The sequence below is a fragment of the Symphalangus syndactylus genome, chromosome 13, assembly GCF_028878055.3.
Source record: "Symphalangus syndactylus isolate Jambi chromosome 13, NHGRI_mSymSyn1-v2.1_pri, whole genome shotgun sequence".
Taxonomy (NCBI): domain Eukaryota; kingdom Metazoa; phylum Chordata; class Mammalia; order Primates; family Hylobatidae; genus Symphalangus; species Symphalangus syndactylus.
Window position 1 is genome coordinate 46,079,341 of NC_072435.2, and position 14,750 is coordinate 46,094,090.

At 38.8% G+C, this 14,750-nt stretch overlaps 1 protein-coding gene across 1 annotated transcript in view; it reads left to right on the plus strand.

The window, feature by feature from the left end:
- LOC129460211 (zinc finger protein 737-like) overlaps nt 1-11,063 on the plus strand; it is a gene marked incomplete at its 5' end in the record, with an annotated part of 43,996 nt that extends 32,933 nt beyond the window's left edge. The window contains one exon of the mRNA XM_063614909.1: nt 10,228-11,063. Within this exon, the coding sequence (XP_063470979.1) occupies nt 10,228-11,063 (836 nt within the window). The remainder of the gene's footprint in view (nt 1-10,227) is intronic.
- Nucleotides 11,064-14,750: the final 3,687 nt, after the last annotated feature.

Genomic DNA, 14,750 nt, shown 5'->3' on the forward strand with positions numbered 1-14,750 from the left:
TATATTCAAACACGTGACATAGAAATAGAATCTTTTTTTTTTTTTTTTTTTTTTTTTTTTGAGATGGAGTCTCACTCTGTCGCCCAGGCTGGAGTGCAATAGCATGATCTCGGCTCACTGCAACCCCTGCCTCCTGGGTTCAAGCGATTCTCTTTCCTCAGCCTCCTGAGTAGCTGGGATTACAGGCACCCCCCCCAACCAGGCCCAGCTAATTTTTGTATTTTTAGTAGAGACAGGGTTTCACTGTGTTGGCCAGGCTGGTCTTGAACTCCTGACTTGACCTAGTGATCCGCCTGCCTCGGCCTCCCAAAGTGCTGGGATTACAGGCGTGAGCCACTGCGCCCGGCCTGAATTTTTTTTTTTTTTTGAGACGGAGTCTCGCTCTATCCCAGGCTGGAGTGCAGTGGTGCGATCTGGGCTCACTGCAATCTCAGCCTCCCGGGTTCACTGCATTCTCCTGCCTCAGCCTCCCAAGTAGCTGGGACTATAGGCACCTGCCACCACGCCGGGCTAATTTTTTGTATTTTTAGTAGAGACGGGGTTTCACGTGTTAGCCAGGATGGCCTCGATCTCCTGACCTTGTGGTCTGCCCACCTCGGCCTCCCAAAGTGCTAGGATTACAGGTGTGAGCCACTGCGCCCGACCCCGCCCTTTTTTTTTTTTTTTTTTTCAGTTTTACTCTTGTCACCCAGGCTGGAGTTCAATGGTGTGATCTTGGCTCACTGCAACCTCTGCCTCCCGGGTTCAAGTGATTCTCGTGCCTCAGCTTCCTGAGTAGCTGGGATTACCAGCGCATGCCACCACACCCAGCTAATTTTGTATTTTTAGTAGAGATGAGGCATCTCCATGTTGGTCAGGCTGGTCTTGAACTCCTGACCTCAGGTGATCTGCTCGCCTCGGCCTCCCAAAATGCTGTGATTACAGGCATGAGCCACCATGCCCAGCAGAAACAGAATCTTATCTTATTGTTTTGTTTGCTCAAGTAGTGATATTTTGGGTAAGAAAATTAAACGCAAGGTATCTGACTTGAAGATAGACTACTATACTAAAAGCAAATTTCAGGGTGTTTTCAGATGCTTTTTTCTGTAGATTTAGATACAGATATAAGATATATAGATAGATAAACATATACAGCCAGGTGTGGTGGCTCATGCCTGTAATTCCATTACTTTGGGAGACTGAGGAAGGTTCATCACCTGCGGCCAGGAGTTCAAGACTAGCCAAGCCAACATAGTGAAACCCCATCTCTACTGAAAATACAAAAATTAGTTGGGCATGGTGGTGTCCACCTGCAGTCTCAGCTACTAGGGAAGCTGAGGCACCAGAATTACTTGAGCCTGGAAGGTGGAGGTTGCAGTGAGCCATGATCACACCACTGCACTCTGGCCTGAGTGACAGAAAGAGACTCTGTCTCAAAAAAAAAAAATACACACACACACACACACAGACACAACATCATATAAATATGTGTATGTAATGTCCATTTGTGAGTATGTTTTGTAAAAAACTCACAAATTAAAAGTCAGAGGTTATGTCCCTACTCATGCTCCTCAAGACAGATGAATACAATTTCATCAGGCAAATTTAATCAGCCAATGAGCTCAAGCCGGGTGTTTTCAATCAGCCAATTAGCTGAGCCAAGGTGATTCCCATTAGCCAATTAGCTCAGCCCAAGTGATTCCATTTAGCCAATCAGCTCAGCCCAGGCAATCCCAATCAGTAAATTTGCTCAACCCAGGTGATTATGTTTAGCCAATCGACTCAACCCAGGTGATCCCAATCAGTAAATTAGCTCAGCCCAGGTGATTTCAAACCGCCAATTACTTCAGCCTTAACAATTCCAGTCAATGAGATCAGCCCAGGTGAATCTAATTGGCCAATTAACTCAGCCTTGGTGATTCTAATCATAACCCTCAGCTCATGTGATTTTAATTACGAAATTAGCTAAGTTCTAGAGAATCCAATCAGCCAGTTAGTTGAAACCCTGTGATTCCTATCAGTAAATTAGCTCAGTTCAGAAGTATCTGATTAACCAATTAGTTGATTCCAATAAGGCAATTAGTTCTGCACAGGTGGATCAAGTCAGCCAATAATCTAAATAGTGACTGTAGATTCATTAAGAATGGTGGATGTATCAGGATGATGCTGGCCTCATAAAATGAGTTAGGGAGGATTCCCTCTTTTTCTATTGATTGGAATAGTTTCAGAAGGATTGGTGTCAGCTCCTCCTTGTACCTCTGGTAGAATTCGGCTGTGAATCCATCTGGTCCTGGACTTTTTTTGGTTGGTAAGCTATTGATTATTGCCTCAATTTCAGAGCCTGTTATTGGTCTATTCAGAGATTCAACTTCTTGGGAGGGTGTATGTCCAGGAATTTATCCATTTCTTCTAGATTTTCTAGTTTATTTGAGTAGAGGTGTTTGTAGTATTCTGTGATGGTAGTTTGTATTTCTGTGGGATCGGTGGTGATATCCCCTTTATCATTTTTTATTGCATCTATTTGATTCTTCTCTTTCTTCTTTATTAGTCTTGCTATTGGTCTATCAATTTTGTTGATCTTTTCAAAAAACCAGCTCCTGGATTCATTGATTTTTTGAAGGGTTTTTTGTGTCCCTATCTCCTTCAGTTCTGCTCTGATCTTGGTTATTTCTTGCCTTCTGCTAGCTTTTGAATGTGTTTGCTCTTGCTTTTCTAATTCTTTTAATTGTGATGTTAGGATGTCAATTTTAGATCTTTCCTGCTTTCTCTTGTGGGCATTTAGTGCTATAAATTTCCCTCTACACACTGCTTTGAATGTGTCCCAGAGATTCTGGTATGTTGTGTCTTTGTTCTCGTTGGTTTCAAAGAACATCTTTATTTCTGCCTTCATTTCGTTATTTACCCAGTAGTCATTCAGTAGCAGGTTGTTCAGTTTCCATGTAGTTGAGCGGTTTTGAGTGAGTTTCTTAATACTGAGTTCTAGTTTGATTGCACTGTGGTCTGAGAGACAGTTTGTTATAATTTCTGTTCTTTTACATTTGCTGAGGAGAGCTTTACTTCCAACTATGTGGTCAATTTTGGAGTAGGTGTGGTGTGGTGCTGAAAAGAATGTATATTCTGTTGATGTGGGGTGGAGAGTTCTGTAGATGTCTATTAGGTCTGCTTGGTGCAGAGCTGAGTCCAATTCCTGGGTATCCTTGTTAACTTTCTGTCTCGTTGATCTGTCTAATGTTGACAGTGGGGTGTTAAAGTCTCCCATTATTATTGTGTGGGAGTCTAAGTCTCTTTGTAGGTCATTCAGGACTTGCTTTATGAATCTGGGTGCTCCTTTATTAGATGCATATATATTTAGGATAGTTAGCTCTTCTTGTTGAATTGATCCCTTTACCATTATGTAATGGCCTTCTTTGTCTCTTTTGATCTTTGTTGGTTTAAAGTCTGTTTTATCAGAGACTAGGATTGCAACCCCTACCTTTTTTTGTTTTCCATTTGCTTGGTAGATCTTCCTCTATCCCTTTATTTTGAGCCTATGTGTGTCTCTGCATGTGAGATGGGTTTCCTGAATACAGCACACTGATGGGTCTTGACTCTTTATCCAATTTGCCAGTCTGCATCTTTAGATGTAGACTGTAGAATTCTAGTAATGTCTTTTTTTATATCTATGAACATGAAAACATGACATTCTTATTGGTTTCAATTATTTGACTAATTTGTTGGTGGATTTCCAAATGCTAAATCTCACTTGCATTTCTGGCATAAAGTACACTGGCCGGCATGGTGGCTCATGCCTGTAATCCCAGCACTTTGAGAGGCCAAGGTGGGCGGATCACAAGGTCAGGAGATCGAGACCATATTGGCCAACATGGTGAAAACTCATCTCTACTAAAATACAAAAAATCAGCCAGGAGTGGTGGTGTGCACCTGTAATCCCAGCTGTGCAGGAAGCTGAGGCAGGGGAATTGCTTGAACCTGCGAGGTGGAGGTTGCAGTGAGCTGAGATTGTGCCACTGCACTCTTGCCTGGGAGACAGAGTGAGAACTATATATTTCTAAATATTCAGTTTGGTCATATTAATTATATTGACATTGTTATACAACATATCACTAGAATGTTTTTATCTTGCAAAGCTAAATCTCAATACACATTAAACAGCTACCAATTCTTCCCATTTTGTGGCACTCTTCAAACACCACTCTGTTTTTTTTTTTTTTTTTTTAAGACAGAATTTTGCTCTTGTTGCCCAGGCTGGAGTGCAATGGAGTGATCTCGGTTTACTGCAACCTCTGCCTCCCGGGTAGCTGGGATTACAGGCATGTGCCACCACACCCAGCTAATTTTGTATTTTTAGTTGAGAAGGGGTTTTGACATGTTGGCCAGGCTGGCTTCAAACTCCTGACCTCAGGTGATCAGTCCACCTCGACCCCCTAAATTGCTGGAATTACAGGCGTGAGCCACTGCACGCGGCCTCTGTGTTCTCTTTTTAAGAGTATAACTACTTTATCTCATATAATCTCTGTCTTTCTGTGTCTGGCTCATTTTATTTTGCATAATGTCATTAATATTTATCTTAATTGTTGTTAGAGTATCTTCTAATTTTTCAAAACTGAATGAGATTCCACTATTTTTATATCTACTGAATGATTTGGTGACAGAAATTTGCTTTGTTTTTACCTATTGGCTTTCACTAACAATGCTACAGTAATTATGTGTAAGTTAATATATGTGCTGCATTCTGTTTTATTAGTCTACTTTTTCACCTTCATACTCATACCAAATTGTTTTAATTCTGTAGCTTTTTGATGTGTTTTGAAATCAGAAATTGTGATGCCTCCAACATTGTTCCTTTTTTTTCAAGATTTTTGGGTACTTTATTGTCTCTTTTGGATTTGCTGTTTTTATTCAAAAATGCAATGAGAAATTTGAAAAACATTGCATTAAATCTGTAGATTAAATTGAACAGTATAGACATCTTCACAATATTAATAATTTCTTTTTCTATTGATTGTTTCTGAGATGGAGTTAAATTTACCCGCCTCGGCCTCCCAAAGTTCTAGGATTACAGCCATGAGCAACTACACCCAGCCTAGTCATTTCAACAAGTGCATGCTCAAGAGTGTGTTGTATAATTTCTATATATTTGTAAATTTATCAATTATTTATATTATTGTTTTATTCTCTAATTCCATTTTTGTCATAAAAAGTAACATAAAATTTCAGTTTTATAAAATATGTTAAGACTTTGTTTTTGACCTAACAGGTGGTCTATAAAGAGGAATATTGTATGAGCTGTTGAGAAGGCTGTGTATCCTGATGTTGTTGAGGAGTGTTCTCTATGCCTTCATTAGAAATTATTGTTTTTTGCTGTCTTCTAGTCCTCTGTTCCCTTACTAATATTCTGTCTTGTTTTATTATTATTACAGAAAGTGGGATATGGAAATATCTTACTATAATTATATTGCTCTATCTGGTTTATTCAGTTTTGTTAGTATTTGCTTTATACATTTGAAACCCTAATTTGAAACACACACACACACACACACAATACACACGTTGTATAAACAAATTTGTCATAGGTTCCCAGTGAATTAATCTATATATCATTTAATGTTCTTTGTCTTTTTGAAATTTTGACTTAAAGTATATTTTATAAAATATGACAGTTTTTGACTTAAGATGTAGCTTGTGTAATACTATTTTGACCTCTTCTGCTCTCATTTTGTTAATATTTAAATGAAATTTCTACTTCATCTTGCCACTTTCAGTCTTTTCTTTGTCATCTCACCTATTGCAGAAAGGCAAGTTGAATCTTGATTTAAAAATTTTTTAAAAAACCGGCCGGGCGCGGTGGCTCACGCTTGTAATCCCAGCACTTTGGGAGGCCGAGGCGGGCGGATCACGAGGTCAGGAGATCGAGACCACAGTGAAACCCCGTCTCTACTAAAAATACAAAAAATTAGCCGGGCGTGGTGGCGAGCGCCTGTAGTCCCAGCTACTCGGAGAGGCTGAGGCAGGAGAATGGCGTGAACCCGGGAGGCGGAGCTTGCAGTGAGCCGAGATTGCGCCACTGCACTCCAGCCTGGGCGACAGAGCGAGACTCCGTCTCAAAAAAAAAAAAAAAAAAAAAAAAAAAAAAAAATTTTTTAAAAAACCTTTTTATTGAAAGTATGTCTCTTGACTGGAAAGATAATTATATATATTTAAATAGTTTTCTGAAAGAGAACAAGTTACTGCTATTTTATTAATTGTTTTATTTGATTCTTGTACCTTTGTTTTTCATTTTCTCTTTCTGTTTTGTGATTTTTGCATTGATATGCTTTTAGTTTCTTTCTTGTTTTCTTTTGTGTATCTATACAGATATTTTCTTAGTGGTACCATGGGAGATTACATGAAACCTCTAAAAGTTCCAACAATATATTTTAATGTGGTAAAAAACTAACTTCAGTTGCATACAAAAATTCTTCATCATTACATCGCCTTCAACTTTGTTACTGATTTTGCTAATTACATTTTTATGTTGTATATGCATTAAAAGATGTTTATGATAATTTCTATACTTTTATCTTTTAAATTTTAGAGAATAATATGTTTTCTGTACCATTATGAGAATGTTAAGTAAGAAATTCCAATTTTGTGTATGTGCATATCTTTTCCAGAAATTTATGTGTTTTCATCTGATGATGTGTTCTTTTCTTGTATTGCGTTATTTTCAGTGGAAGGAACTCCTTTCAGCATCTTTGATAAGCAGGGCGTATGCAGTGCCAATGTACTTTCTCAGGATATGGTTATTTTGGAAGGGCTTCTTTGTATTTGGTACAATTTTGCTGATGGCATTATTCCCACTTGACAGCTTTTTTTTAAATTATAACTTTAACAATATCACACAGTTTCCTTCTGACCTGCAAAAATTTTTTAAATAAATTCACTGGTTATCTCTTGAGACTATGCTTATAAATGAAACATTATTTTTATCTTGCAGCACACAAAATTCTCTTCTTATATGTGATTTTTGAAGTTTTGCATATGTGTGTTTGTTATAAAAATCTTTGTGTGTATCTAAGTCTGTTTGTTTAGCTGTTTCATGTTTACATCATATTTTCTTTTAAGAAATTTTTCAGTAATTTTTTGTATTTTTTATAACCACAATTTTTGTTTTTTGGTATTTTAATATTTCTTTTTTTATCCTCATTTTTCTGATCTTTGGTAGTTTTCTGTGTTTCTATTTTTTTCTGATACAGCGTCCTTTTCTGTTGCCGAGGCTGGAGTGCGGTGGTACAATCTCACTGCAACCTCTGCCTTCCGGGTTCAAGCGATTCTCCTGCCTCAGCCTCCTGAGTAGCTGGGATTACAGGTGCCCGCCACCACACCCGGCTAATTTTTTGTATTTTTAGTAGAGACGGGGTTTCACAATGTTGACCACGCTGATCTTGAACTCCGGACCTCAAATGATCCACCCAGCTCAGCCTCCTAAAATGCTGGGATTACAGGGATGAGCCACTGCGCCCGGCCCTTTTTATTTTATTTTATTTTATTTATTTTTTTTTGAGATGGAGTATCTTGCTCTGTCCCCAGGCTGTAGTGCAGTGGCACGATCTTGGCTCACTGCAACTTCCATCTCCCGGGTTCAAGTGATTCTCCTGCCTCAGCCTCCCAAGTAGTTGGGATTACAGGCATGCACCGTCAAGCCTAGCTAATTTTTGTATTTTTAGTAGAGACGGGGTTTCACCATGTTGGCCAGGATGGTCTCGATCACCATCCTGGATGGTGGATCTGACCTTGTGATCCACCCACCTTGGCCTCCTGAAGTGCTGGGATTACAGGCATGAGCCACTGCACCCAGCCTTTTTTATTTTATTTTTGAGACAGTCTTCTTCTGTTGCCCATGCTGCAGTGCAGTGGTACAATCTCCACTCACTGCAAACTTCCCTTCCTGGGTTCAAGCAGTTCTCCGGTTTCAGCCTCCCAAGTAGCTGGGATTACAGGCAAATGCCACCACACCCAGCTAATTTTTGTAATTTTAGTAAATACAGGACTTCACCACGTTGGCCAGGGTGGCCTCAAACTGCTGACCTCATGCTACTTTCCCACCTTGATCTCTCAGTATGTTGGGATTACAGGAATGAGCCACCAAGCCTGGCCTGTTCAATTTATTTGGAATTTTTTTATATTACTTTGTACACTTTTTATGGTTGCTTTTGAAAATTTTATAAATTTTTTATGGGGCCATGTTCTAATATTTGGTATACATTATAATCTTTGATTGAGATTTAGACATTAACTAAAAGCTACCTGTTACAATCTTTATAATATAGCTTTGTCCTGGCGTAGTCTGAAATCAACTGTCTTGACTAGAGATTCTGGGAATGTCTCAAACATGTTTTTAGCATGTGTCTTGTGTAAAATTTTGTGTCTATTGTTTGGTTAAATCAGCTTGTTCATATTTCTTCTTAATAATCAGTAATCATTTGCTATAGCCATTCCTGTTTGGGTTACTGCAGTTTCTCTGCTTCTCTAACATTTACCTTTAGACTCAGCAAACTCAAACTGTCATTCCAATATATGTCACCATTTCTTTCAGCATTTTATGTCATGGGAGACATTAACCAGTGTCTAAAAAAGCCCCTAGAAGCCAGAAATAAAGATGTTTGTGCCAATATTTTTCTTGTTTTTTAAAAAGGAAACCAGGAGTTGGCAATTTACATTTGTGTGTGTGTGTGTGAAACAGAGTCTCATTCTGTTACCTAGTCTCGAGTGCAGTGGCATAATCTTGGCTCACTACAATCTCTGCCTCCACAGTTCAAGCAATTCTCCTGCCTCAGCCTCCCAAGTAGCTAGGATTACAGGTACCTGTTACCATGCCTGGCTAATTTTTTGTATTTTTATTTTATTTTATTTTGAGATGGAGTTTTGCTCTTGTTGCCCAGGCTGGAGTGCAATGGCATGATCTTGGCTCACCACAACCTCTGCCTCCCAGGTTCAAGCAATTGTCCTGCCTCAGCCTCCCGAGTAGCTGGGATTACAGGCATGCACCACCATGCCTGGCTAATTTTGTATTTTTAGTAGAGATGGGGTTTCTCCATGTTGAGGCTGGTCTCGAACTCCTGACCTCAGGTGATCCGCCCACCTCGGCCTCCCAAAGTGCTGGGATTACAGGTGTGAGCCACCGTGTCCAGCCATTTTTTTGTATTTTTAGTAGAGATGGGGTTTCACCATGTTGATCAGGCTGGTCTCAAACTCCTGACCCCAGGTGATCTTTCCACCTTGCCCTCCTAAAGTGGTGGGATTACAGGCATGAGCCATCATGCCTGGTCAGCAATTTACTTTTTTTTTTTTTTTTTTTGAGATGGAGTCTTGCTCTGTCATCCAGGCTGGAGTGGAGTGGTGCAATCTTGGCTTACTGTAACCTCTGCTTCCCAGGTTGAAACAATTCTCATGCCTCAGCCTCCTGAGTAGCTGGGATTACAGGTGCTCGTGACCACACCTGGCTAATGTTTTGTATTTTTAGTAGGGATTGGGTTTCACCATCTTGGCCAGGCTGGTCTTGAAATCCTGACCTCAAGTGATCCACCCACATCAACCTCCCAAAGTGCTGGGATTACAGATGTGAGCCACTGCGCCCAGCCAGCAATTTACTTTTAAAGGTACAATGTTATACTAGAGAGCAGGAATAGCTGTGTTGGGTGTAAGTAACAGACTTTTCTTTTTCTTCTATTTGACTCTTTACATTGTGCTCACCTGGGGCCCTTCACACACTTATTTATAAATGTTTTACAAATGTATTTTGGTCAGTATATTTTTGTTACATTTCTGTGTCCAGGAACAAATTACAGCTTGTGGCATTTTGCTATGTCATCTTGGTTAGGTAGTTTGTATAATTTTATAGGTTAGATTTGTAACATATTTATCTGAGTCTAGCAATTGAAGTTATATGTTTTTGTTGTTTCTTCCACTTATGTGTTATCATTTTGCCCAAGACCTTTGGCCAGAGCAGAGCATAAAAGGTTCCTTCCAAAAAGTGATACTGAGAAGATATGAAAAATGTGGACATGACAATTTACAGTTAAAAAAGTCTGTGAAAGTGTGGATGAGTGTAAGGTGCACAGAGGAGGTTACAATAGACTTAACCAGTGTTTGACAACTACCCAGAGAAAAATATTTCAATATGATAAATATGGGAAAGTCTTTCATAAATTTTCAAATTCAAACAGATGTAAAGAAGACATACTGGAAAAAAACCTTTGAAATATATAGAATGTGGCAAAGGTTTTAACCAGTCCCCAACCCTTACTACACATAAGAAAATTCATACTGGAGGGAAACCCCACAAATGTGAAGAATCTGGCAAAGCTTCCAAGTGGTCTTCATGCCTTACTAGACATAAGGTAATTCATACTAGAGAGAAACCCTACAGATGTGAAGAATGTGGCAATACCTTTAAGTACCCCTATGCCCTTACTACACATAAGGTAATTCATACTGGAGAGCAACCCTGTAAATGTGAAGAATGTGACAAAGCTTTTAACCTATCCTCACAGCTTGCTATACATAAGATAATTCATACTGGAGAGAAACCCTACAGATGTAGAGAATGTGGCAAAGCTTTTAACCATCCCGCAACCCTTTGTTCACATAAGAAACTTCATACTGGAGAGAAACCATACAAGTGTGATAAATGTAGCAAAGCCTTTATTTCATCCTCAACCCTTACTAAACACGAGATGATTCATTCAGGAGAGAAACCCTACAAATGTAAAGAATGTGGCAAAGCCTTCAACAGTTCCTCACACCTTAATATACGTAAGATAATTCATACTGGAGAGAAACCCTACAAATGTGATGAATGTGGCAAAACCTTTACGTGGTCCTCAAGCCTGTATAAACATAGGAGAACTCATACTGGAGAGAAACCTTACAAATGTGAAGAACACGGCAAAGCCTTTACCATATCCTCAACTCTAACTGAACATAAGACTATTCATACTGGAGAGAAATCTTACAAATGTAAAGAATGTGGCAAAACTTTTAATTGGTCCTCAGACCTTAATAAACATAAGAGAATTCATATTGAACAGAAACCAAGAATGTGACAAAGCTTTTAAAGAAAGTTCTCAAACCTTATTACACATAATTCATACTGGATAGAAACCCTGCAAGTGTGAAGAATGTGACAAAGCCTATAACAAGTTTTCAGTTTTTTTTTTTGAGATTCAGTTTCACTTTTGTCACCCAGGCTGGAGTGTGATGCCACGATCTTGGCTCACTTCAACCTCCACCTCCTGGGTTCAAGCCATTCTCCTCCCTCAGCCTCCCAAGTAGCTGGGATTACAGGTGCCCATCACCATGCCCAGCTAATTTTTGTATTTTTAGTAGAGATGGGGTTTAATCATGTTTGCCTGGCTGGTCTCAAACTCCTGACCTCAGGTGACCCACCTGCCTCGGCCTCCTAAAGTGCTGCGATGACACGCATGAGCCACCACGCCCAGCCACAAGTTCTCAATTCTTAAGGGACATGGCGATAATTCATGCTCAAGAGGAACTCTACAAACCTGAAAGATGCAACAGTGCTTTTACCACCACCTGCAACTTTTCTACACATAAAAATAAATTATACTAGTGTGAAACCATAGAAATGTATGAAATGTGACAAAGCCTTTATATGGTTGCCACACTTGATTGTAGGTAAGATGATTCATACTGCCAAAACTCCTACAAGTGTGAAGAATGTGACAAAACTTTTAATCAGTGCTTATACCTTATTTCACAAGAAAGCTATTATCTTTGAGAAAAATTGTGCAAATATAAAGAATATGGAAAAACCATTAATGCCCATCACATCTTACTCAACAGAAGAAGGTTCATAGTTCATAAAAGCATTAAAAGTGCAATTACTGTCAAAAAATCTTTCAGAAAACATAAGTGAAGAAGAGTATTTATTCTGAAGACAAGCATTACAAATATAAAGGGGGTTGTAGTACCTTTACTTGTATTCACAGATCTTATTGCACACATTTTGTATTAGAGGAAACCCGTAAAGCAGTTGCTCAAGCTTTGTTCAACATCTGGAAATGTATATTGAAGAAAAGTCCTGCAAATGTAATGAATTTGGAAACACTTTTTTTTTTTTTTCCAAAAACTACAGCTTAGGAAACACCAGAAGTTTATACCAAAATATATTTTTGCAGATGCAGTAAATTAAAAAAAAATTTAATTCAAATTTGATTGTATGTAAATATCAGAGAATTTATGGTAGAATAACTAAGGTACTGACACTTCAGAAATTACACTAAATCAGAGTGCTGAGTATAAAAACTAATCTACAACTAAAGTTGTTAGATAAATTATTTGTGGCTGGCTGCAGTGGCCCACGCCTGTAATCCCAGCACTTTGGGAGGCAGAAGCGGGCGGATCACCTGAGGTCGGGAGGTGAGACCAGCCTGAACAACATGGAGAAACCCCATCTCTACTAAAAATACAAAATTAGCCCAGCATGGTGGCACATGACTGTAATCACAGCCACTTAGGAGGTTGAGGCAGAATAATTGCTTGAACCTGGGAGGCAGAGGTTGCGATGAGCCGAGATCATTGCACTCCAATATGGGCAACAAGAGCAAACTCCGTCTCCAAAAAAAAAAAAGAAAAATAAAAATTATTTGTATGTAACTTTAAAAGGAGTAGATTTTTGGAAGCACTGTGATTACATTGAAAGTATACTTGTTCTCTGGCTGGGCACAGTGGCTCCCGCCTGTAATCCCAGCACTTTGGGAGGCCAAGGTGGGCAGATCATAAGGTCAAGAGATCCAGACCATTCTGGCCAACATGGTAAAACCCTATCTCTACAAAAAATACAAAAATTAGCTGGGCATGGTGGTGCACACCTGTAGTCCCAGCTACTCGGGAGGCCGAGGCAGGAGAATCACTTGAACCCAGGAGGCAGAGGTTGCAGTGAGCAGAGATCATGTCACTGCACTCCAGCCTGGTGATAGAACAAGACTCCGTCTCAGAAAAACAAAACAAAACAAAACAAAACAAAACAAAATAGTATATGTGTTTCCTTGAAAAACAATTTTTGAAAAGTGAATAATGATGTAATACAGCTTTCAAATTACTTTATGCTGTTTTTTTATTCCTATTGTATTCACATGTGAAAGCATGTGATCAATTGTTGCTGCATCAGAGATATTAGAGATACCTTTTTATTAGTTAAGCATTATTTATGACCTTTTCTATAAAAGTAAGGACATTAAGATGTAAGATGCGGCCGGTAGCAGTGGCTCACACCTGTAATCCTAGCACTTTGGGCGGCTGAGGCGGGCGGATCACCTGAGGTCAGGAGTTTGAAACCAGCCTGGCCAACATCGTGAAATCCTGTCTCTACTAAAAATACAAAAATCAGCCGGGCATGATGGCAGGCGCCTGTAATCCCAGCTACTCAGCAGGCTGAGGCAAGAGAATCACTTGAACCCGAGAGGTGGAGGTTGCAGTGAGCCAAAATCATGCCATTGCACTCCCGCCTGCGGGACAAGAGCGAGACTTCATCTCAAAAAGAAACGAACAGAAAAATGTAAGATGCATGATGAAAATATAAGTGGAGAGGCTCTTTGTAGTTAACCTATATTGAGTAATGTATAAGGTAGGTGTTCAGAATAATACTTTTCTACATTATAGTGAGAGAAATTATAGTTAAAAGTATATTAAAATAAATTAGTATATTATTTTGCTAATTGTACTTTTACGTAATAAAATGCAGTACATTTAAATATTGTTGGATTATGTGTAAACGTTATTTTATTTTATTTTTTTACCATGTTAAGACTATTGTGTGTTTAATGAAGCATTTTTATGCCTCTGCCTTTAACCTATCCCACCTTACTCAAGGGTGTAGGTAAAAGATGGTAGCAATATACTATTTGGTACATAGTGGAATAACATCTCTAGTAATCACTTTGCCAGTGGGTTTAAACTGCAAATGAATTTAAGAATATTGTTCCCATAGGTTAAATTTTTATTCTTTTTCCTTATTGAAATTTATTATTAGTATTCGTGGGTATATTGTATGTGTATATATTTATTCCTTATATGGCATATTTTGATTCAGGCCTATAATATGTAGTAATTACATTAGGGTCAATAAGGTATCCATCTCCTCTAGCATTTATCCTTTGTATTACAGTGTAATTATACATTTTATTTATTTTTAAATGTACAATTAAATTACTATTGACTACCGGGTTATTTTTATGGTCATAATAATTATACAGAAATATAAATAGAATACGGCCAGGCCCAGTGGCTCATGCCTGTAATCCTAATACTTTGGGAGGTGGAGGCAGATGGATTGCCTGAGGTCAGGAGTTCAAGACCAGCCTGGCCAACATGGTGAAACCCCATCTCTACTAAAAGTACAAAATACAGCTGGGCATGGTGGTGCATGCCTGGATACTGAGGCAGGAGAATCGCTTGAACTCGAGAGGTGGAGGTTGCAGTGAGCAGAGATCACACTGCTGCACTCCAGCCTGGGCAACAGAGTGAGACTCGATCTCAAGAAAAAAAGAACTAGAAATCCATACATAATCCTGAAAGATTATTAATAAATATTTGTTATATAGTTTTCTTTGAACATGTGGTCTCTCTGCCTGCAAACATATAGACTTTTAGTGTTAATTTACATAGAGTTTAATATACACATATTACTCTGAAGATAAACCTTAGGTGTAAAAAACTTATGAAGTAAGTATTTTTGTATGAGTTTGTATATATTTTCAGAAGAAAAGAAC